At 49.5% G+C, this 25,199-nt stretch overlaps 2 protein-coding genes across 2 annotated transcripts; one reads left to right on the plus strand and one right to left on the minus strand.

The window, feature by feature from the left end:
- Nucleotides 1-490: 490 nt before the first annotated feature.
- CUNH10orf120 (chromosome unknown C10orf120 homolog) lies at nt 491-2,600 on the plus strand. Its single transcript, XM_045291395.1, has 3 exons — nt 491-612; nt 897-972; nt 1,866-2,600. Exons 1-3 carry the CDS (start codon nt 491-493, stop codon nt 2,598-2,600), a joined length of 933 nt encoding a protein of 310 aa, XP_045147330.1.
- A 7,628-nt stretch (nt 2,601-10,228) lies between these two features.
- Nucleotides 10,229-22,770, minus strand: LOC123521804 (deleted in malignant brain tumors 1 protein-like). Its single transcript, XM_045291303.1, has 7 exons — nt 22,723-22,770; nt 21,538-21,673; nt 19,351-19,529; nt 18,046-18,099; nt 15,250-15,382; nt 13,242-13,417; nt 10,229-10,388 (listed from the first exon to the last, which is right to left on the minus strand). The coding sequence occupies exons 2-7, from the start codon at nt 21,612-21,614 to the stop codon at nt 10,318-10,320; spliced, it is 690 nt and encodes a 229-aa protein (XP_045147238.1). The 5' UTR covers nt 21,615-21,673; nt 22,723-22,770; the 3' UTR covers nt 10,229-10,317.
- Between the last annotated feature and the right edge of the window lie 2,429 nt (nt 22,771-25,199).

A 25,199-nucleotide genomic window follows, 5' to 3' on the forward strand; every position in this document is an offset into this window, starting at 1 on the left:
AGCGTTGGTGGAGGTCAGCCTCATTTTTCACCTGCATTAAGCCTTTTTTTTTTTTTTAAGGATGAAAGTCTCTGGTGCCAAGTATCATTATTTTGAAGCAGCTGGAGTGGATGGCTGGTGCCTAGGAAGCTAAGATTGGAGAGGTAGACAAATATGGGAGGGGCCATCAGCAGGCTGAACCTTCATCCTTATAACGACTGACAAGCGCTCATGGGCTTGAAAGAGGTGGTGACATGGCCCAATCATCTGACAGCTGTTCTCTATCCATCCTGCAGTCCAGTGCCGGTCATTACGTGGCTCCCTTTCAAAAGCATGACGGCAGGTATCATCCATTTTGTTCCGGGAGTCCTTTGGTGCCTTAAACTCAGACCTCACAATAGCCCCTAACTGGGCCAGTTGTGATGCAAGAAACATCTGTGACTGTCTCTTGGGGTCCCATGAAATTGACCAAGAAGCAAACTCCAGGCATTAGCATCTCCCACCCTAGCCTATGGTCGAATATGATCAAGGAATGGGGGATTATGGCTGTTGGAACACTGGGAGCCCCAAACAAGATGCAGGGGCGGAAGAGAAGAAGACCGAGGAGGAGAAGTCAAACAAGAAGAATGGAAAGTCAGTCAGAATACTCGATGGGAGACATCCCTTCCAGGGTAAAGGCTCCCTGTTTCATCAGGAGGACCAATACCCAGTTTCCCAGCTGTGGTGAGTCTAATCCCGGCTTCCGTTCGTTCCTTCGATAGCAGAAAGCAGCCATGTAGTGGGCCCAGTCTGGTGACTGGAAACCCTTCCTCACAGGGTTGCAAAGTCTCAGAGAGAGTTTCGCTTTGTGAGGTTTCTCACCCTATGTGGAGAAGCGAGGAAGTCCTTTCTAATGTACCCACCTCTCTGCCACCCAGGATTTGGACCCAGTTCTACAAACCAGACCCACGCATTGCCCTGGGGAAATACTCCCCCTTGGAAAAAGAGATCCTAGTAAGTGCTCTGAGGAGTCCTGGTGGTGTAGAAGTTCCTCGTTGGGCTGCAATCGGCAAGGTTGGCAGTTCGAAACCATCAGATGCCCTGCAGGAGAAGGATGGGGCTTTCTTCTTGGGTCACTATGAGTGGACATCGACATCCTGGCAGTGAGTTTAGTGTGGTTTAAGTAAGTGCTCTGAGTTTACAAGCAGGCAGAGGCCACTGAACTCCAGGCAGTGTCGCTAGGGGGAGCCAGAGGTTTAAAAACTACTGACAATCCTCTCCAATGGACCAGGGGAGCCAACACTTGCAGACCTAGGAATCCCTTATTTAAATGTTCCCCATTAGGAATATAAGGGGTCATGGAAAAATTCCTGTACCATTGAAATCCCTTTTCCCACGAACTCTTTGAGGCTCCCTTGTACACCTGTAAGGGATAGCAAATGATGAAAACTTCTTCTTTGGGCCCTTACAATGCCCCTGCAAAGAGGAGACAATTCTTTCTTTTAATGTTTGACATGAACTCGTCCTTAAAGACTCCAAGTCCACTTGACTTTGCCTCCTTTTAAAAGCCACTGAGACCAAAATTTAGATCTGATGGGGTAAGGAATCTGGAGGGGTTTCCCCCCTCCACCTCCGTGAAGCAATTTTAATTCTATTTATTTACTTATATTATTTTTTGGCAAGGCAGTTCTTTTGAGCCCATTGAAAGTAGGGAGTCGAGTCAGGATTTGATTTGAAGACAGGCTTAATCTGACACCCAAGATTCATTCTTTCTCACTCTCGCTCTCTCTGCATGGAAGACCTAACACACTCAGCAGTGGAGGGAGAGCTAGCTCAAGACGGTTTCTTTCTGTGGGTGCCCCCATCCCTGAGTGATTGAGATTTTAACAAGCCCCCCCAATGTCCAGCACCTAGGTGGTACCCACACAATCTCAGCAAGAAGGTTTCTGGCTCGTAAGCAAGAGGAAGAACGGAAGATGCTGAAGGAGCTAAAGTTGTTGTCCTCAGACTACAAACAGGCAAAGACGTACAAAACACAGAGTTTCTTTCCTTGTTCTATCTGTGGACCCTCGGAAAAAATATGGACAGCAAAGGTGGTGGTGCCTCCAGGGGAGCTGACCATGCCACCCCGAGAAAGAACCAACATCGACAAGCACATAGAAAGGATGCGCTTCGCTCGAGTCCTGGGCAGCGGACAGTTTTCACACTACCCTGAAAGGTTCGGGGACTCTACGTATTCGTCACGAGCACGCCTGGACCCATTGGCAAAAGACAAAGCCCGAGGCACGGATGAGAACCGGGGCGCGAATCCCACAGAGGCTGCTGAGCAACAGGAAAAGAAAAAGACAGGGGACAAACCCACAGGAAGACAAGAAATAAAATTGAAGGTCACTTTCAAGTCAGAAGAACCCAAAAAATGTGTCCCCTGTAATGTGAATGAACGGAGATCCCTGCTCCCCACCAGAAAACCGGAGCGGTGCATCACTGGCCTAACGAACCGGTGCCTGTTCCACTCTTCCGATTTCCCTGGGGATCTGATGCTAATGAATCAGGATTTTATATCTCGGGGAACCCGCCCCAATGATGTGATGAAGGCCTGCCTGCCCAGAAACAAGGGCAAAACGGTTTCTCGTGATTATTAAAGTTTATTTATTCCCTGGGGTAACCAGGTGCCTGGCTCTTCTTACTCCTTCGAGCTCTGCCCAGACTTCTTCGCAGCCCGGGGTCAGATCCGGACTTCCTCTGCTGGATCTCCAGGGGCCCCTGAAGGCAGCACCGAGCTGCAGCGTATCCCCACTTCCAGGCAGTTCTTAGTTCTTACTTCCCACTCCTATCAATTCCCAGAGCATCATTTCCCCCTCCCCTCCCCGCCCACCCCACCCTGGGTTTATTCCCACTGGCACCCATATCAGTCATCTGCTGTGACATAAATTCCCCCAAACTTAAGGTCTTAAAACAACGGCCACTATCTAGTCTATAATTCTAGGTGATCATTCCAGCCTTTCACGAAGCCCAGAGTTCCCGGTGTCAGCCCGCTCATTTGACTCGAGGCATTCGTTCAGGATCCGCCCCTCAGTCCCTGTCCACTGACGTTGGTTCAATCAATGGTGCTAATTGTTTCTCTTTTTGTAGCGTGTGAGAATCCTAGGACAACTTTTGTCCCGTGGTTGTCATAAGCAGAACACTTACTATGATCTCCTTCTTACAGATGGGGAAATGGAAACCTTAGCAGATATAGGCCTCGCCTGGAGTTGATAACAATGCAAAGTCTTGTATCAAACACCAAAACCAAAACAACACCCAAAACACAAACCCACACCCCAAACTCATTTCCATCGAGTCAATTCCAACTCAGGGGAACCTACAGCTCAAGGGTGTCAAACTCAAGTAAAACGCGGGCCATTTGGCGCAGCAGGCAAGATTCATGCAGGCCACATCATCACATTTACAAATTTTGTTAAATTTAGATTTTGAAGTGAGGATTCGGGAATATGGATAGGATAATTAAAACACTATGTAATTGCTTTTATTTATTTATTTTATTTTATGTATTTATAAAACTAAAATTATTCCTTTTCACCCGAAACTTGCCAGCGCTTTCCTCCTACTAGTTTTCACTTACCTCTTATGCTGCCACCGGAAAATATAACAAAGTGACTAATAAAAAACACAATGTTGGGCAGCTGACAAATGTGATGCACAATCGTAATGGCTTCCCTCTAAAAATGTGAACTAGCACTGCCGCTGGGTATGATTGCTGACAGTACAGCCCAGAGTGCCCTTTGTAACCTTTTCGCTACTGGAATCTGTTTACATTATGTGACACAGAGTGGCAGCCCTACCACTTCCAAACGTCGCCGGAACTGAGTCAGCGCGTTTATACACCTCCACAGGCCCCCAGGAAAGGCACTGGGCCACTTGTAAACTCGGCTTCAGAAGTTAAAGGGTTAATGAGGGAATTGTGTGTATGGTCTTGCCTCGATCTCCCCCAAGTGGTTTAAAGTCCCCAAGAGGTGCCTGGGAGGACAAGATTCGTAGGGTCTATTGAAATGACATGTGGGCTCCAATGTCAAGTGAACCTGGCTGTGCTGAGGAAATCCAGAGGTAGAGCAGGCAGTGTGTTTTCTCTGAGTCAGAGACCGCCACAGGGCCTGGGGATGAGCAGTGGCCCAGCCTGGGACTCTCGCCCCCTGCAGGCAGGCTGGCCCTGCCCCAGGCTCTCCTCTGAGGGAGCAGGACTTGTATCTGAGAAGGGGGAAGAAGGGATCAGAAGTGTAAGATCACGTTCATCTTCTCACTAAGCTGTTTCTTCTCAAATGCGCAGAGTTCTGTAACTGCAGGTATGCAGGGAGAGGGTCTCCCAACAACTGCCCGCCCTGGGGTCTCCGTGGTAAGGGAGAGGAAGTGGGGCAGGGGAGAGGAAGGGAGCTTGCTAGTTATGCTGGGCGTTCAGCTCAGGTCAGTAACGGGAGCCATGACAATAGGCGTGCGCCATCTTTGTGTGGCGCTGGGAGGCTCTGGGGGATGTTGTCAAGCCCCTCCCTCTTGTTTCACCCATATCAGCAGTGGGGTTTCTGCCCGAGTGGCATCGGCCGGACTCTTCTCTCCTGCCTGCCTCTCCTAGGCAGACAACGATATCAACTTCTCAAAGCACGAATCATCAACAAAGGGCAGAAGGAACGGAACATTTCTGTCAGCTGCAGAATTCGGCAGGACACCTGGGCTGACATGGTGGCTCCATTGAGGTCAAGGAGATCCAGAATGGTGATTTCAACCTGAGCATCTCCTTTTATACATCCTCTCCATATACTGCGTGGTCTTGAACTAGGATCTGTACATTCAGGCTGAAACCTGTCATTCTGATGCCTCCCTCGCCTTGTGTGCGGACACCTGGAGGGTACCACCATAGCCCAAGGACTTCACCCTTCCACTTTACGATCTAATCCCGAGTGGGTTAGAAGCGTCTCAATGGAAGGAAGTTGGACCTTTATCGGATGGCTCAAGCATAAGTAAACCAAAAGGCTTGGGGACTGGGGCTTCTGGTGAAGCCCATTGTCCAGTAGCTCAAACTCAGCCAGGTCCTCCTCTCGCACACAGTCAGTAACACTCTGTGGCTTTTATCTCTTGAAGCTCATGAGTGCTACATCTTAGATTATATCCTAAATGAACAGAGACTCATCTCTGCGATCAAACTGGTTAAAAACTGGGGTTAGATCCACACAGCTTTCCACCAAACACGAGGGAGTGATTGGAGTTCAATCTTCAATCATGTGGGATCTAATCGTAGTTTTATAGGTACTCTTCAGGGGACCAGTAGAGAGACCTTCAAATCTCCAGACATGGTTTCCCCAGGTTTTAAACAGAGGTGCTAAGCAGAGATGTGTATGGAGAGTTGAAGTAAAATTGATGACCTTCACCTAATTCACAAAAGCCACAGACAGACCTCTTTTGTTTGCACTTCCTGTTGTTGTTGTACTTCCCAGATGCTGCCTTCTTACACATAGAAGGTTTCTGGTGATCCTGCCGTGAGCGAGGCGATTGATGCCAATTTCCCAAGATCACGTGCTCACTTTGTGCCGCCATGTCATTGCCAGTCCTTCTCACAATATTATCAGACGCTTTATAAACTACCCACCCACTGTCCTAGAGCCCGTCCGACTCATAGCAACCCCGTGGCACACAGTGGTGCTGCCCCACAGTGCTTCTGCACTTGTGAGCCTTTCTGGATACAGACTGTGCCCATTTCTCCCAGGGAGGAGCTGGTGGGGTTGAACCACACAACTTCAGTTGACCGCCCAATGCTTAACATACTTTACCACATGGTCCCTTTAACAGACCACAGTATAGTGTAATCCTAGCTTTCACTATACGGGGAGACCCAGACCTCTGACAAGCTTTATTTCCTATATCCACTTCACTCCAGTGGGCCAGAACCAAACCTGCACTATCTCCAGGTCAGCCTGCCGTGTGGGGTTTCCCATTGGGGAGGAGCTCTAGGGGAAGGGACAGCAGAAAAGGGGGGCCGGAGTGAAGGTGCAGATGGGGTGGTTGTCCTCACATCCCCCTGCCCTATTTCACTCACTTCCCTCAATGGCTTAGTCCTGGCTTCCTCTTACCAGGGCTGCTTATAATAATTTCCCATTTAGACTAAAATGCCCCAAGTCTCTCTCTGGCCATCAGCCTGGTTCTCCGTGATCACAGGCCTGACCCAGCTGACATGGCCCTCTGGGGTTTTCCTCTTGGGATCTCTTCTTTCTCTGGACACGCCAACCAGACAAGAGCTCCCACAGCTGCCACCGTAACACTGGGTCTTTCCCATCTCAAGCCATTGCTGAGCTCTGCTCTCTCCCCACTTTGGTAGTGGCTGGCGGGGAGGATCAGACTGGCTTCCAGGGACACTCTCCCAGCACTGCCACCTTTGTGTTTGTGGGAGTCTTCTTGGTCATGATCCCAGTCTTGGTGAATTTCGTGCTGGGGAAGAGGAACACCCCCCCCCCCCCCCAGTAGCTAACCTACCTTTGAAACCAGGAGAACCCAACACCAGAGCTCTCAGACACCAGCCTCCGTACACTCAGACGCTGGTTCCGGGAAGATGGAATTGAAGGTACCCAACAGCACAGGAATCAAATTAATCATAACTGAGGGAAGCAAAGACAGAGAAGCTAAAGATCAGCAGCCAGAACCAGGCCGGGGTTGACTGTGAGACACATTATCAATTGCTTATACGTCAGTTGAGGTTGAGGATGAAGAAAACGAAACTAAGTTCATGGGAGCCCAAAACATGACCTTGAGTATATGCCATATGAACTTAGAGAACATCGCAAGACTAGAATTGAGTCTTGGGACACTAACAACAGAATACCTGATGAGATGATGACATGAGAGCATCAGACATGAAGAAAACAAAAGGACACTAAGAAGACAGGAAAGAAAAGAGCGAGGTGGATGCAGAAGAGACTCTAGAACTTGCTCTTAGCAGAGTGCAGCTAACGCAGAGGGAAGAGATGATGAAGTCAAAGGATGAACAGAAAATGTCAAAGGGCAGCTCAAGAAGACAAAGCAACGTGTAATAGTGAAATGTGCAAATGCCTGGAGTTAGCAAGTCCAAAAAGAATACACACAGCATATTTCAAGGTGAAAGAACTGAAGAAAAAGGCAAGCTTCAAGTTGCAGTATTGAAAGATTCTATGGGCAAAATATTGAACTACCCAGGAAGCATCAAAAGGAGATGGAAGGAATACACAGAGTCACTTTACCAAAAGAACTGGTCAGCATTCAACCATTTGACAAGGTAGGATATAATCGTGAATCAATAATACTAAGAACAACGTCCAAGCTCCGTTGAAGGATTAGCCAGAAACAAGACTGTAGGATTTGACAGAATACCAAATCTGTAGCAAAAGGCCTCTTTTCAGCGGTCAAGAGCAAGGCTGTCACTTGGAGATGTGCCTGGACCCTGTGATGGTATTTTCAATCACCCATGGGTGTGTGAAAGTTGGACATTGACCAATGAAGACCGAAAAATAATTGATGCATTTGAATTATGATCCAGGCGAAGACTATGGAAAACACCACACGCTGCTAGAAGAACAATGAGCTCTGTCTTGGAAGAAGTGAGGGTGGTGCACCTACTTCTCACATTCTTTGGACATGTTACCAGTCCTTGGAGAAGGACATCATTCTCCAAGAGATGGATGGACACCGTGGCTGCAACAATGGGCTCAAACATAACCACAGTGGTGAGGCTGGCCCAGGACTGGACAATGTTCCCTTCTGCTCTGCATAGGTTGCCTTTGAGGCCCCACCTAGCATCTAATAACTAACAGCAGCACCTTCCTCTGTCTGTCTGGAGTACACACATTATGGGATCAGCTGGGGTGGAGGGGAGGAAGGCGGGCAGCCTAGCTGTCCCAAGACCCACAGGCCAAGCCCTGGGACCAAGTGTGTCCACTACTCCAGACATTCATGCAACCATGAGTCAAACATGGTTGGCACCAGAGCGTTTTCCAGATGGAATTTCTCATCTGACCTTCTATAAATGCGTGATTAGGCCTGCAGAACAAATCTGAGCTTTGCATTAGGGTAGAGGACACTGAATCCAGAAGGTTTTTACAAACGAGTTTGGAGTTCGGGGGTGAGTGTATCACAGAGGCTCATCACGGCATTCGATCACTTCCAATTAAGCACACGAGTAGACAGGTAGGGTGTGCTGTCAGAAGGAATGCCCTGTGGCTTCCAGAACCTTCCAGGGAACAGAGAGATCATTCTCCCAGAGCCCTTGGAAAGTTTTCACCCAGCTAAAGAGGGAAGTGCAAGATGAAAGTGGGGGAGAGGCAGGAGTACGGCCGTGTCAATGGTGTCCATGCCGGAGCTTCCCAGTGGCAGAAGCCGACCTCCATGTGTCCGGGAACCTGTGTCCTCTGGCTTTGGGTGTTATGTCCAGACGTGTCTTGGGAAAGAACAGCCTTCATAGGGACCTGGGATCTATGTATCTCAGACGGGACCTCTGGGATTCTGTGTGCATGTGGCCTCCAGGAAGAATGGATTGACAAGTAAGACCCGAGAGCTCGAGAGGAACAAAGGGGTGGGGTGGGATGCAAGGAGACAGTGAGTTTCCTGGGAGGTGGGACAGAAGGCAGATTCTGGGGGCTTGGGTCACGTACAGTAGAAGGAGGAGAGCTCCGGCAAACGGTGCTGGCAATGCCAACTCTTGCCCCCTGAGCTAGTCTGAGAGCAAGAGGGGTTGCTAAGATGAGCAGGCAAGACCTTGGTGGATCAGGAAACTGGGGAACCCCACAGATGAAGGCTCAGAGAATCGTTCCCGCAGAGAGGCATCCTAGGGCTGTGGGTGAGCCTTGGATCGCCAGAGTCAGAGAAGCTCAGGGTCCCAAGGGCTCAAGATTTCAGACTTCCCATGATCCCTGCTGTCCCGCCTGTCCTCACAGCTGCCCCTGTCCCCCCCTCTAGACCAAGCCTCCAGGGTCCCCTGGGACCGACTGAGAGGGATCCAATGCATTGGACTGCAAGCACCAGACCGAGGCCGGAGAGGTCTAAGCGGATGGGGAGGGGCCGAGTCTCTGGTGCTGGCATGGAAGATTTGAAACAGTCACCAAGGGGAGACAATGGCCAGGCAGGGAGCCGAGACCTGCCCCGGGAGCAGAGTCAGGTAACCGGCAAGTGACCCTGAGTCCATGCATTAGCTGGCTCAATTGTTGTTCACGACGTCCTTCATTCGGAGTAGAAGGCCGCACGGGGATTCCAAGGCGGTAAATCCTTATGGAATAATCCCATCGCCTTATCTTTCTCCCACAGAGCAGTGGGCGGGTTCACACCAGGGACCTGTAGGTTAGCAGCAAGCACTTAACCACTGTGCCCTGGGGCTCCTTGATCTAATGTCATGGGTTGCATTGCAAAATAGAGACGAATGGTGGAGCGTCTGCAAAAGGGTCTTGGTGGATTTGTCCCTGTCCTGGTGAACTGTGAGCACAGGTGTGTCAGGGAAATGAGAGAGCAGGCGCCATGGGGGATGGAGCCTCGATCGGTAGCATGATTTTTGTGATGGAAACACTCCCATTAAGGCCAATGGAAGGCTGTCACACGATGCCTCTAAGTGTGGAGCAGGGAGGAGAGGCACAATCGCAGCCCACTGCGGAATATACCCACCGGATGCCTGAGATGACATTGACCTCTGACAAGGGTAGGAGTGAAATGCAGTCAGCCTGAGGAAGGCAGGCATTTGGCATTTTCCCGACACTCTCTCTTAATATAACTTATGGGAGTGCACGTTTCCACCATTGAGCTCTTTAGAGCGGCCATGGGGAACAGCAGGCCTGCAACATTGCTGAGTGGGATATCCCAGGGAGCTGAGTGGGAGGGTGGATTTGCTGGCTGCCCTTCCCTCTGCTGTCACCAGATCCCAGGTGACCTGTAGGTTGAGAGCCCACATGGGGCTGCCTAGATTGTGCTGCCATGTGTGCCCTTTGGTTGTGTTTGTTTCACAACTTCAAGGTTGGCGGCAACCTTCTCTTAGCACCATTTCTCCACCCGCACAAGCTCACTTCCTGTCTCCGTGTCACGGTTGGTCATTCTCACAACAGTGCAAAGGTTCCTTCATCATTCTACTGCAGCTTCATAGACCCGAGTCTCAGCATGACTGTCACACGCAGTGGACAAGGACAGTGTTCACGTGGCTCACATGGTGGGGTAGCTGCTTTATTACAGTTATCTGGGCGCCAGGTGCCCATATGGCCCAAGGGGAGGAGATGTTGAATCAAACCACTGGGGGTTTCAGCTGGGCTCACAAAAGCGCACTGGGGATCTCTGGAGTCAGCACCCCAAGTCCCTGCTCTCTGCGAGATTCTATGCTGGACGACGCTTCAGGGTCCTTGATCCAGTGACAGGACAGGAAGGCAGAGAGAATTTGGAGTGATCTAAAAGAAACAAAAAATCATGCAATAAACCATTATCCCCCAGGGCCTTGTTGCATTGCCCAAAGAATCGCCCTGTCTTCCAAGAAGATCTTCAGTAAACATGGGAGATGCTTGGCTTTGTTCTCTGTCTCGAGCTCTCATCAAATGCAGCTGAGAAGGTGCAACCCCTCTTTCACCCCCCTGATGTCAAAGAAAAGAAAGTGGGCAAAGAGACCTTGCACACCTTTCGATGAATGTGGAGGGAGATCAGGAGGAGAGGAGCAGGATTCTAGATTCCGACAAGGCTGGGGGAGTTGGACTCATAACGGGAGTCTCAAACATGAGTCTTTTGATGATATTCATGTAGGCATGTTCTCCCCAATCAGGAGTCAAAGAATCGGTAATGTGACTGATTTCCTAAGGACAAAAGCACTGTTCCCTCTCAGTCACTTATCTTTCAAGGGGCAGGAGTCCACGTGGGGTCTTTGGCGGGGAAACTCTGAACCTCTCATTTTGCTGAAAGGGTGTGTGTTAGATGAGGGCACGCGCTCCTCGTTGATGGCGTTCAGGCCCCCAAATGTATGCAACACACAGGTTGCTTTGCTTAGCTTGGTAGGAACTTCTAGTCAGGCTAGTTTTGCTCTGTCTGGTAGACTCCAGAGAGACAAAAGACTAAAGCATTTGATAAAACTCCGCCGCTTCTTTATAAATGTAGGTCCTGTGAGAAGCAGTGGCCAAAACTCAGAAATCTGAATTTTTTTCAGAGACTCCTTTCCAAGTGTTAGGCAGAGGACTTGCTCTGTCACTCACAGCCCCCACTACCTGTCCCCTTAGGAGGGAGTATAGCTTCACAGTGACCTCTCTGAGCTGTCCCGACAGATGGTGCAGCATGGCCCCCACCCCTAACAATGAGAGACAATTTGCAACAGACAGAGACTCAGAACATTCTGTCACGTTGCCTCTCGTTCCAGGGGTCACCTGGATAACCTAGTGGGAGTCCTGGCCCTATGGCAGGTCGGAAGAGGCCAGGAGGCTGGAAACACAGAGTCCACATCAACCCTTGTATGCTGTGTTTGCCTTTGCTCTGGAATCTATGGAAATATGGTTCCCATGTTAACAGTCTATGCAGACTGCTCAGACATAGGCATAAGGTAACATCTTGCTGCATTGCACATCAAATGATTCATTCATCCACTCCTTACCCCAGACATAGTTTAAGCCCTGAAGATAGAGATCCATTCTAAGAGAAGTAATCAAAGAAAGAAACCCGTGCAATATTCTGCTTGGTGCTCAACGTAGAGACTTGTGTGGGCCACCAGAGGGAGCCAGAAGGAGAATGCGGTCTGTCCACTGGAGGAGGCGTCGGGAAGACTAGGAAAGGCAGCCCGGGGAATGGAGCTTCCTGAGCGGTGAGGAGAGGGGCTGGTATGGGTAGGACACGTTCCAGGCCGAGGTGAATTTGTCAGCAAAGGCATGGCAGCTGTGTCTCCAGAAAACGCAGCTTGCTGTGACTCAAGCACACAGGAAGGGTGCTGCGGGCACAAGTCACCCCCAGGACAGAGACGGAGGATGCTGGTCACGGAGGGATTTTGAAAGCCACACAGCAAAGTACAATGTCCTGCAGGAGGCATGCAGCCGCTGCTGGGTGTTCATTAAGAATAAAAGTGTCGCCTGTTTCAGATGTACCAGGTGGCAGGTGGCAGCTACATTGTAAGAATGGAAGATGTCCCCTGTCCTAGAAAACTACAGCCACACCCATCAAGCAGACTCCGAACATTCACTTTCAGGACAGGAAAAGCTCAAAGGACCTTCCAAGGTTGCTACAACTGGATGGCCCAGACAAAAGTCGTTCAGGGCCCAAGATAGCTGGTGAACTGGCCAAAAGGTTTGTGCATTTATCAAGGACTAAAGCCCTAATATTAAGGGGATAGTAAGTCTCGCCAAAGCAGCTCCGGGCCCAGGAGGGCTTTACTACTTCTTCCATCCACATCATTGTGGCTGCACCTTGCCAGTTAGAAAATCCAGAAAGGTTCACACTAGGGTTTGTTTTCTCTCCCTAAAATGCCTGTGAGTTTGAGCAGTCTTGCAAGTGTCTAAACAAACAGCCCGGCAGAAGCAAATAAAAAAAGAAAAAGGAGTGTGTGTGTGTGTGTGTGTGTGTGTGTGTTATAGGCCCGGCTGGCATGTTCATCTGTACTGTGTGGTAGGCTTTATTTGTGTTTGGCTCAGGGAGCCTCCCTGAACTATGTCCACCCACCCATCTCTTGTCAACACTTGGAGATGACAGAAAATAGAGTTGGGCACCTACAGGTGGAGGGCCATCGGGATGTGGTGAGTTTATATATTTATATACATGTATATATACACAGTCTATCTATTATACATACAACCTTTGTCATTGCTGTGGTTGGGTGGCCTTGCTCTCGGAGTTCCAACTCATAGCATCCCTATGTCCCATAGAATGAAAATCCACACTCTCCTCACTATTCCTATGTTCCAGCCCACTGTTGTAGCCACCGTGTCAATGCAAGTAGCTAATATATCATGTGTGTGTGTTTGTGTGTGCGCCTACATTAGAAAATTCAAAAGGGCTTACAGTAATGTGCAATACAGAAAACATTATGTTTCCTTAGGGGTATATGCCCGTCACCTGGAGGAAAGCTAGCCTGTAGCAAATAGAGATAATTCGAGGTCAATCATCTCCAAAAGTCCGGGTAGGTAGAAATGAAGAGGGTCGGCTCTAAAAATACTGTCTCTCCCTCAGTAGGGGTAATGGAGCGCAGCTTCAATGCAACTTTATTTCAACAGTCACACCAAGAGGTACAGGCCCCTTGTGTTAGGAAGGGACCATCCGAAGACTAACTTGCAACTTACCTTCTAAAATACCATGGTAAGATGCTTCAAAGAGCGTAGTGAAGAAGTTCCGCGAGCCATTGTACAATATGTTCACGGAGTTGGAAGGAATTCTGAAGGTGGTAGAGTCTAGTTCACAAATGTACCCAAACATATTGGAGTTAAAGATGAGCAAAGTTTCAGTCTCACAGTTGAGTCTACAATCAAAGATAAGGCAGATTTGGGTTATAGGCAACTGTTCCCCACCAGGAGTCTCCCTCTGGCATGGATGGGAAGCTCCCTTCCGCTGCTCCCCAGGGAAAAGGGAAAGGCTAGTTGAGGATGAAGGCGGGAGAATCTATTGGTTTTGAACAGAACACAGTCACCTGAGAACCATTGAAGCCACACAAAAGGCATCCTCATGCAACTGGAACCCTGGTGATGACTTAGTGTCCCCTGATGCCAAGCCCATGATTCTGGGACTTGGGGAGAGGAATTGTGTTCTCAGGGACATGGTTGGGTTTCCAGTCCCTACTTCCCGGGAAGAACAACCAATGCCATGGGTGGTTGCTTTGGGCCTCCTTGTGTCGGGGTCAAAAGCTGTAAAGTGACAGGGGGGTTTCTGCCCCCTCATATCCCAGGTGGGGCAGCAAGCTGGGAAACACAGTCCAGCAGTTCCACCTGCCCTCTCTGACTCAGGTGAGTAGAGACAGCGTCCAACTCTTTGTAGTGTGGAGATAACTTACGTAGGAAATATCACCCCTGGGTCCATGTCCCCACCGCTCTGTCTTCCATCTAACCTCATGACACGGTCTGCACACCCTCAGCCTTGTGCGTTCACTAAAACTCCTTGTGCTCACAGAAGAGGAAGAATGGCTCTAAGGGATTAAGAAGTCAATGGGTGTGAACATCATACCAGGACACATATAGGAGCCCCCTTTATACCATTTTTTTTTAGCTATGGACCACCTCCAAGTTATTTCTTGATGCTGAGGTCAATTGGATCAAAAATGAGTCTGCATTATGGACAAAGGGCCTTGTAGAGAAATCTTAGAAAGACTTCATCCTGCCAACAGCCAGAGAAAGGGGGATCCAGGAAATGCCATCTCTTTCAACATCTCTTTCATCTCTGGCCCTCTCTTGTCTACATCTCCCCTGTGGCCCAAACATAATCTTCTTATCCATGAGCTTTTAAAACTAAGATTTATAATCCATGGGGAAATATTTGGTACAAATCCTAATTATCTCTAAGGTGTCCTTTGCCCCAAAGACCAACTGAGTAATGTGGTCTGGGCTGCAGTCCTGGAGCAAATCAGGAGGAGACAGAGGCCTTAGTCAGGCAAATGGAATAACTTGACTCATTCATCACTGTGAGAAGTTCTTGATTTGGGTATGGCCTTGATGCAAACAACGTTCCTAATGAAAAGTTTTGAACACTCTTTCTGAAATAGAATTGCTGTATGTCATGGCTGCCTTAGAAATGTGTTCTGTGTTATCATTCATCCAGATTGGAAGAGACAGCGGATGGAGTACATGCAAACGAATGCTTGACATTCCACATACGGCTTTCCATGAGACAACAGACGGTGCAGAAAGGAGTGAAAAATCAAAGAGGATGTCTTGGTGGCTGCCTTCCCTCTCAAAGTGCATCCTGAAATGTGGGCAGAGGGCAGAGTCAGAGGTCCTGATGTGGGTGGGATGCACGCCAGGCCCAGCATATGGTGTCGGCGCAGGAGTGGGATGACTCCCGTCTGTGTGTCCAGACCATGATGGCACCTCAGAGCAGTGAAGAGTCCTTCAAAGGGAGCAGACCCCAAAACATGATAGTGAAGGATTTTGAAAAGGAGATAAAACTTTAACCCCAAGTTAGTGAATCATAGAAAGGTTTATCACAGCAAGGGAGAAGATGTTGAATTGTGTTTTCAAATATTTGGGAGTGTGGTGAGGGGAGAGTGGGGATTAGATGGTAGACTGGAAGATGTAAAGATACCGTACTTCCTAGAAAACAGGAACCGTACCAATAGCCACAGCTTGCATCCTGCATACTCACCGGAGCTCAGGAAAAGTCATCAAGATTTTCAGAGGTGGGGCCAACCGGATGGTCCACATGCATTCATGGTTGAACGCATTAGAGGTGGTTATCTTCCCAGAAGGCTTTGTGAGCAGGCCTCCACACCCAAGGGCTACAAACAGAAGAAGAAGAAGTTAAGGAGCTCTGGGACAGCCGCCGGCCACTGAGAGATTGGCTGTTCCCGGGACTCCTGTATTGTTGATACTCCTGACCCTCCATCTTCCCAAATGCAAGGTACCAGCAAGGATCAAGTCTGGTAAGCCAGAAACAAAAAGAACCTTCTTGTTTCACCCTTCTTGGGGAGTTTTATGAAGCCCACACCCATCTGTTGTATCATTTACTTTCTACTAGTCGAAAAGACAAGCAATTTTCATTTCAACTAAATTGTCTTCATCATCAACTACATTGAAATGTGGATGAGCAGCAAACCACACATTCATCTTGGTTGTGCCCCTTGAAGATGCTCCTCAATGCCAGCTCAGAGAAATCGCAACGGATCCAGTTCTTCTGCCCTGGGATCAGTCTCATGGCTCAAAGGAGGCCTCAACAAGCCCAGGCACTCCAAGAGGTTCAAGCTGCTCTTTGGAAACACAAGTTGGTTTTCCTGCTGATCAAGCTGAGAATACCTGATGCTATAGGGGTGGTGTCCGTGGGTGGGTGGCAGTGGGGTGTAACATCAAAACAACCTCGAGAGGGTTGGCCGTGGAGGTGAGGTGGGACATGGCTAAGACTGAACATAGACGGCAAAGTTCAGATGCCACTTTCTTTGGGACCAAAATGGCTCCCGAGTATAGGACCTTCCTGCTGGGTCTTTCCATGCCAACCGAACAGCCTAGATTCTCTATTCGAGGAGAGGGAAAGAGTAAAATCATACTGCACACCTTTCTCTTGCCGCTGTTGGCTTGTTTACCACTAAAACCATGTGTCAAGGAAACAAAGGTAAGAGATAATGTTCATGGGGAGTTTGAGAGCAAAGGACAAGTGCTTGAGCAGGAACAAGAGAGGGGGCAAGCTCTCTTGATCCCTGGGGACAATCTCGGCTACTGAGGGAGGAGACCGTGTAGATGATCACGAACAGTGGTAGCAATGTGAAGAGCAGGAATTCCAGAACGCTTCCTTGTGTTCGTGTGAAACCTGTGTATGGACAGCCAAAGAGCAGGGGTCTACTGAGTCATTTGGAAGCACTAAAGGTGTGTTGGGGCGATACCCTTTCAGTAGATGCATTCACCCAATGTGGTAAGCAGAGAACACAAGAGGTTGAAGAATGCAGCATCAGAAGGGGAGGAGGACTTATTGACCATGGACTTTGAGTCCATTCCAATTCCTAGTGGCCATAACCTTGAGTGATTCTGACCCAGAGGAGCTCTCAAGGACAGAGTAGCACTGGCCACAGGGTTCTTCGAGTCTGTAATCTTCACGAAAGAGTATATCCACGTCTTTATTCCAAGAAGAACTAACTACTCCCCTTGTTTTCAGCAGTCCAGCACTTAAGTCACTGCATCACAGGGATTGCTTCGGCCACAACCAAGGATGAGTAAGTTGATGTGGGGGTGGAGGTGGTGGAGGTGAAGGAGGTGGTGGAGGTGGAGGTGGAGGTTCCAGGGGCACTCTGAGTATGGTGGGAGAGGAAGTGAGAAGGTACACATATGCAAGCTTGGTTCCTCTTTCCTTCTGAGCAGCAGACATGGGCTGAGCACTCAGATAGATGCCAGAAGCCAGAGGGGCACCCATATGAGGCGCTCATGTGGAATGAGACACTTGGAGCCTCAATGTTCCAGAGATTCGGTTGTACAAATGTTTATCTTTGATGTCAATGGTGTCTTCTTCCCTATTTCTGGGCAGAACATATATTCTGGACTCCTTGCCTCACACAGCTATAGAATCCCAGGGAGAATTTGCCTGTCACTGAGATGGCCCGAGGTCAGAGATCAAAGCTGAGAAGCAGACAATGACCTCCATATGGTAGCCAAGAGGAGCAGGAAAAGGAGTCTGGTGTTGAACCCAGGATAGTGGGTTGAAGTTGAGCCCTGGCGTGGTCATGCCTAGTCCCTGTACTGGAGCCCCAGTGGAGTGGTGGTCACACTTTGCACTGCCACCACAAGGAGCAGGAGTTCCAAACCAACACCCTCTCCTTGGGAGAAAGACGGGGCTTTGTACGCCCGTAAGCCATTACAGTCTCGGAAACTCAGGAGGACTTCTCCCTCGTTCTGTAGGGTTTCCGTAAGTCAGCATGGACCAGATGGCAGTAAGCATGGCTTTTACTGAGTACATGGCCTAGGACAAAACTTTCCAAAGACCTTGTTCTTTGATGCCAACAGTCCAGATGACCATGAGTTCTCTGTGTGAAGAAAGAGCCAGATGGGCAAGAGATGGATGCAGAGAAAGACTGTGGGGAAGGATGCTGCTCCAGCCGGTGGCTACCCGCTTATTTAGAACCTGAAGTTGGGAGCCAGCAGCCCAGCCTGACCAGAAGTCATTCTGGGTAGATGAGGATCTAGCATCTGAGCAAGGCCACTCAAGGCACTGAGCAAGGACAACAGGAGCCCCTGGAGATAGAAGGGCAGCCTCCCCCTTGGAGCTCCCGGGAGACTTCAAGAACCTACCTTGAAATCCCCCCCAATCTCAGGTGTACAGTCTGGGGAAGAGAGGCTGGTTCTGGCCAGAGGACTTCAGAAGGTTCCCTCTTGGCAGTTGAACACACCCATTTCTTCTCCCCTCTACACCTCTTTGTATAGTGGTAATGAGCCCAAGATATCCCATGAGACAAAACATTACCTCCGGTCGAATATGCTGGTGCAGTCAGGGGTTCCTCTGTGGGGACCAGAATATCTACAAAGTGGAAAATAGAAGTAGTCACTCAATGGTGGTCTTCATGTTAAGATGAATGGAAAACGAGAGAACACTGGGCGAGCTATCAGGGGACAGTGTCTAGGCTACTTGGAAGACGCATGGGCCTGTTGCGGATCTTCTGCTTGCTCCGCTTTGAAATGAAGAGCTGGATGCAGAGATACGACAGGCCCTCTGTCCCTAAAAGTCCATGTTATCTTCATGAAAGTAAAACCCTTTCTTGAATCCTACAGCTTGATACGCATGGCATGCGGGTTGGGTCCCACTTTTGTGCTCAAACTGCATCCTGGTCGCGTTTGAAGCCACCAAATCTAGTTCCTAGGTTTCTTCAGCCTGAACCTAAGAATATGGAATGCTGTGACTTATAAAGACAGTGTGATGCTTCTATTTCTGCTGTGGGTGAAGCTGTGCTCACTGCTGACTCTGTAAGGGACAGCAAGGGGAGAGAGCGTAAAAGAAAATATCATAGACACCTGCACCTAGTGACAAGAGCAGGGTTGCTCCTGGGCATGGCCGAGGCTCCTGACGGCAGGAGAAAGCAGCTGTGTGGGCTGTGGAGCGGCTGGGGGGCTTCAACAGCTGATTTTCTGGTCAGCAGCCCAATTCACAACCCACTCGACCACCGGGGCTCCATTAAGATGATACTGGTGTGAAATCTGTGATTTCCAAACTTCTCAAGGGAGGTCTCAACAGAACGGGTCCAGTGAAGCTCTGTCCACAGTCCTCTGTTGCAGTCCAGTTGAGACCACCCCCTGACCCCTCACCCCCATCATTGACGTGGCCAGGTGGGCCACGCTTGTCAGTGCTCACCTACTGTTCCTAACACACAGCTACACACTGCAGTAAATAAGGACATCATCTGGAAAAGAGGGACGCAGGCCGGTCTTTCAACGGGGACTGCAATCGTAGGGGACATGTACGGCAGTCTCCCCAAGCTCATTTCTGACACACCCTCCCGGCTCCCACAGTTAAGCGCAAGAGGACAGACCTGCTTACATGATCATGCCACTCGAATCCAGTCCAGAGGAGACACCCAATTCCCATTCACATGACCCAGGCCACTAGCTTAGTAGCATGGTGCTCAATACCAGGATCAAGATCTAATTAATAAACTCCGAACTTCAGTCTTGACAACCGTGCTCGTCATCGGCACTGGACAATCCCACATTATCGCACAACTATGATGACTGAGGAAGGGACCGTCAGAAGAACCCGCCCCTTCCCTCCACTCACCAGCTGAATAAGTATGGTAACAGCCTTCGAACGAAGCTGGTTTAGCCTCACCACCCGTGTCATACACCAAGGTCAAGTGGTTGGAAGAAGATACATGGGTTAAATTCCCGTCATGACAAGAACGCGAATAATAAAAGGGTCCATCAAGCAGCGTCACTTCACCTTGAGAACACTTCATTCTGTTTCATCAGGCAAAAGACAGTTGGGGTTATTGAAAATGCCTTCCCTCTGGAAATCCCCTCCAGCACTCAATGGAAGCCCCATTTCATCTATCCTCGAATTAAAACTGAAAGGCCAGTTAAGGAAAAGGGAAAGACTGTCTATTGGTTCTGAGCAGATGTCAGTCAACCCAGACCTAAGACAAGTCCCTTGAACTGAGATGCCGTTGACATTCCAGTGTCCCATGATGCCTATCCTAGGGCTCTGGGATCAAGGATAGGAGGGTTGCTTGCAGGCACCTGGCTGAGTTTCAGGTTTCAACCTTGAGAGAATCGCCCATGCAGTGTTGTGTTGCTTTAAGGTAAAAGCATCTGATGTGACTCAGTCTATTTCTGTGCACTCAACTCCCAGGGGCTGCAGGTCATGGACATCCTGGCCCAGCAGTCACACCTGCCCTCTCCGGCTCATGGTGAGGAATGACAGCATCCATATTCCTCTAGTGTAGATGCTACAGGTGAGAAGCCTTCGCTCCTGGGGAGGTCACAGTGCTCTCTGTCTTCCATCTACTCCTCACTACATGACCTTCCCACTCCTCATTCGTTTGTCCTCGCCATAACTCCTGTGCCCCAGCAGAAGCAGAAGCTTTGAGGGTTTACCGAGACCACATGTGTGAACCTCAGAGCATCACGTTGTGGCCTTTTGCTATTGGTCCAGCTCCAACTTATTACTTGATTCCCAGGACAATCAGATACACAGTGAATCTATTAACAGACAAAGGGCCATGTACGGAAACCCCAAAAAGAGTTCATCCTGACCACAGCTAGAGAAACGGGGATGTAGGAAATGCCCATCTCATTCATCCCTGGACTTCTCTATCTGCATCTCTCCTGTGGCCCAAACATGGTCTTGACCAAGAGTTTTTAAAAACTAAGATTTATAATACTTGGTAAAAGATTTGGCGCAAAATCAAATGTTGACACAATTGTATGTAAGGTGCCCCCTCCCACAAAGACCAGCTGAGCAATGAAGTCTCAGTTCTTGCCCTAGAAGAGATGAGGAGTAGCAGAGGCCTTAGGCAGACTAATTGCATCAAATGACCAATCAATCCTTCATTGTGATTGGTTCTTGACTTTAGTGTGCAGTTGAGGCACATGAAGCTCCCATCTTAAAAGTGTGACCCCTGTCCCTGAAATGGAACTGCACAGTGTTTCTGCATAGTGGCTGCAACAAGGGATTCAATAACATCACGCAAGAACCATTGTGAGGATGGCGCGGGACCAGGCTGTGTTTCCTCCTGTTGCACATGGGTCACTCTGAGTCAGAGAACCGGACAGCACCTAACAACAACAATAACAACAACAACAACAACAGCAGCAGCAGCAGCATTGCTGTATTAGAAATTGCTTCTGTGCTATTATCATTACATTCATTCGCTCCTTCAAAATCTAGACTTCAAACTTCAACATTAGCCATCTCATATGAGGAGGGAGAAAGGAATAGGGTATCCAAGAGGCCATAAGGTTTCCATGGGATAATGCATGGTGAACAATCAGGGAGGAAGTCAAGGGGACATTGTGGCTGCCTTGGGGCTCATAGTCAATTGTGAAATGTGAGTAGCTGTCCCCAAGCACAGGGCAGAGAGCAGAGGTGCTGCTGTGGGTAGGACACACTCCTGGCTCCACAGAGGGTGTCAGCACATGAGGGAGTGACTCCAGCCTCGTGGACCCAGCAAACAAAGTCAGATCTGGATCAAGTACATACGCTGCCTGCCTAGAGAAAGTGATTGCAGGGAGAAGCCTGCTGAGGAAGGATTGAGAACATGAGAGGGTCTCCACCGAGGAGGCAGCTCAGCCTGGAAAGCTTGCTCACAGCAAGTGAGAACCTTGTTGCATGTTGTGTCAGATGACTCGGCCATTGGAGTGGAGTTGGGACTGGGGCTGTAGGATAAGCTGGAAGAGGCACACATCCCCTCCTTCCTAGAACACCGCAGCCACTTCCAAAGGATAAACATGCATTACGAGCACTCACCTGAGCCGGGGAACTACCAGAACAATTCTATGAGATGGATCTGCCTCGATTGTCCAGGAACACCGGCTTCTGGGCATGCCTTTGAAGGTTAGCTTCCCTGAAGGTTGGGTAATGACATGGCGACACTTAGGATTCACTACAACCAGGAGGAGGGAAAATTTAGAGACGCTGGCAAGTCCAGTCCATGCGCATGTTGCTCTTCTCAGGGCTCCTGTGCTTGTGGTCCATCCTCATCCTCCATCCCCCCAAAATGAAAGGAACCATGAGCACCGAAGTCTGAGCATGTTTGGGTTTTGCTCTTTGAAGAACAGATGTGAAGCCCTCAGACATCTGTAGTTGCATGTCCTGTTTCAACCGGTCAGAAAGAGAGGCAACTTACAGAAAACATTATCAAGGACATAGGGTCACTGAGAAGCCCACTCATCAAACATCTCTTTGTGTCTCTTGAAAGATGCTCCCCTGTGTGAGAACAGAGACCTAGAATAGAGGCCAGTTCTCCTGCCCGAGGATGGACCTAGCTCATCAGACACAGGAGGCACCTATTCAATAAAACACCTGCCAGGCGGCTTCTACAATGACTCACACTGGTGCTTCCGTCTCCAAAAGTGTTCAATCAAGATGAAAACAGTAACATCACCCTCTGAAGTGCTATGAGGGCCCATGAGTTCACATTTCTAAAGTGCTTGGCCCACAACTTGCGCTCTATAAACACTAGGAAAATACATGATTCCCAAGGCTCCCGCATCCTGAGGAACCCTTTCACCCCTACCTGTCCTCCTTCCTCTTCTTCTTTACAGCTTTCAGGTCCTTCCTCCAAGCATAATGAAGATTCTCAGCCTCCTATAATCCCAGACACTCCCAAGAGGCTCAACCAGCTCTTTGGAAAAGCAATTTGCTCTCCCTGCTGAGTTAGACTATGCAGACTTGGTCTAGAGATGGCCCCCTCATGGCTGTGGGTATGCTGTCAGTAGGGGTGGGGGTCAAGGGATGGTGTACCACAGGGGTAAGCCCTGAGAAGCTGGTCCACGCAGGTGATATAGGACCTTGTAAGGACAGCATCAATGGCAACATCTAGATGTCATTTGAGGTAAAAGTCTACCAGGTACATGAACTGCCAGGGGACCCATTTGATACCTGTGGGAAAGCCAATATATTCCGTGTGCGGGAAAGGAGAGGGTGTAATACCTCTGTTATGTTCACGTTGTGCAGTTGTTGGGCTGATTGCGGCTAAAAGGACACCTGAATGGAGAAGTCAAATGGAGAGCTGTCAGTGACTCCTTTGTGAGAGAAACAGAGATGGCAGAGGAGGGTCTTGTTAATGGGGAACTCGGAAGCAAAGGAAAGATGCTGGAGCATGGAGAGGCGACAAGAATATCTCTCCTCCCTGGGGTGATCGCTGCCACAAAGGGAAGGCAGAGAAGGGCTCACACATAAACAAACTAACCCATTCACCCACTTTCTGCTTCTTGCCTGACTCCACTCAATTAATATGCAAGGTTCCCCCGGAGTCAAAGACGGAGACACTAGTCAAAGCTCTAACCAGGTGACCACTTTGTTGACTTGCCTACGTTGCACTCTGTGTCATCTCTGAGTCTCACTTCTGCTGCCCCTCATTTGTGAGCAAACCAGGCAGTTCACTACCCTAACTTTGACCCAAACAGTTTTCCTGGTCAATTCTAGAACAAGGCTGATTATGAATTTTTGAGTAAAGCAATTCAATGCAGTGTCCAACACGGGAGAAATTATCCATCTTAACGTACAGAGCATTATCATTTCAGGAGTAGGTATGAAAGGCAAACACATAGTGTCCTATGGTTGAGGGGACACTCTGGCCTGTCCTTGTCAGGAGACATGTAGTGGGAAGGCATCACCTGTCGTCGGATCCTGGTATGCATTCCTGATCGGCATTTTATCACTTCCTGACTTTGGGAAAGCGAATCACTCTTCTTCATCCTCGACTGAAAATCAGGACGAAACAATCCCATGGGGTGAAAGGTGATGATCCACACAAACCCTAAGTCATGGTTTCAGTGAGTGATGCCGACACCAGTGGTACCTCTTACTCCTGACAGTTTTAATCATATTTACTTCATTTCCCAAGTTTGAAGTTCAAAATTAAAATAGTGCTGTAGGAGCTGATTCGTAGCGCAAGCTCAACCTGGGCTAAGGGTACACCGAGCTCTTGGCTCTGGCCACTTAGGTGCCAATGGAGTGTGTGGGTACCAAGGGAAGATGCACTAAGTGGGGAGAATCCCTCAGTGCTGCCCTGGGAGGTGGAAATCAGAGCCTTTCAGAAACCTGGTCTCCGAGCAGAGCCCCAGGGATCCGAGCAACACCAGGAGAATGCCGTGCTCTGGACCCACACCAGCGGGAAGTGAGTCCTCCAGGCCAGCTTCACTGGTTTGACTGCTCTGATGTCGCCTTTTCTGCCCCCACTTTAAGCTTAGAGAAGAAGCTGCTTCTCAACATTAAATAACTAGGCAACCTTTGGGCCACACTATCTAGAATCACCAGAGGTCACTGACTTGAGCTATGTCACCTCTCAGTCTACATCCATCACCTTCAGAACGTTCCACATTATTCCATGCTCCGGTCACTCTCGTGACAACCCAGGTGTCCTCCTCCTTCTTTCAAGAGGCACAAAAGACTCTCAGCCATCAAGTAGATGCTGCCTGGGAGTGACCCTATAGGGCATGGTAGGACTGCCCTGTGGGCTTCAGAGACTGTAACTCTTTGTGACAGCAGAAAGCCTCATCTTCCTCCTGCAGAGCAGCTGGTGGTTTCAATCTGTTGACCCTGCCAATCACAGCCCAATGCATACCTACTGCACCACCAGGGCACCGAGGGGTTAATTGATTTGGCCAAGGTCACGCAGCCATGGACTGGCTGCTTGATGCCATGGGTCCTTTCCTGCTCTTCTCCAGGAACAGAGACCCATGCAATGCAAACCCACCCCAACCACACTCGAGAGCTTCCGAGGACCCGTGGCCTGGGGGTCCTGCTGAGAGCATAGCTTTGGGAAGGAGCAATCCACGGTGGTGTCTGTGGGCACTGGAGACCAGCATGTGACCGTGGACTGATGACCTGCAGGGAGAGGCAGGCATGCAGAGGTGGGACTGGGACATTGTAAGAGACGACAGCACTCAATGGGGTGGGGACACCCTCCCGGGGCTTCTCAATGGGACGACCTCCCCTCCATGGATCCATGCAGTCTCATTCATAGCCAGGAGCTCCACTTCAGCCCCTGCCAGCAGCAACAGCTTTTGGAAAAGCCTCCCCAAACCAGACCGAGTTTGACTCACCTGGGCCACTGCCTGCCTATAGCCAAGTGGTCCACCCAGTAGAAGCTTAGTAAGAGTTTGCATAAGGAAGGAGGGGAAAGGAGGCCTATAGAACTCGTGTCATGAAAGAGGACCTGAGACTGGAGACAGCAAGTGGTGAAACCAAGAGGGCCACCGATGCCTCTGTCCACCCTCCCCCAGCAGACAAGGATGGGTGCGCCTTTTCTTGGTGGAGGAGGGTACGATGCAGCTTGTCCACATGGGGCTCCCATAGTGGCAATAAGAGACCTGGATCAGTGGGGCAGCAGAGAGAGTCAGAGAAGAGGATGAGGGACCGTGAGTTACCTATTCCAAGTGTCAGAGTCCAAGGAAAGGCAGAGA

This window comes from Echinops telfairi, unplaced genomic scaffold, assembly GCF_000313985.2.
Source record: "Echinops telfairi isolate 266 unplaced genomic scaffold, ASM31398v2 ScPeMD7_70;HRSCAF=299, whole genome shotgun sequence".
Classification (NCBI taxonomy): Eukaryota; Metazoa; Chordata; class Mammalia; order Afrosoricida; family Tenrecidae; genus Echinops; species Echinops telfairi.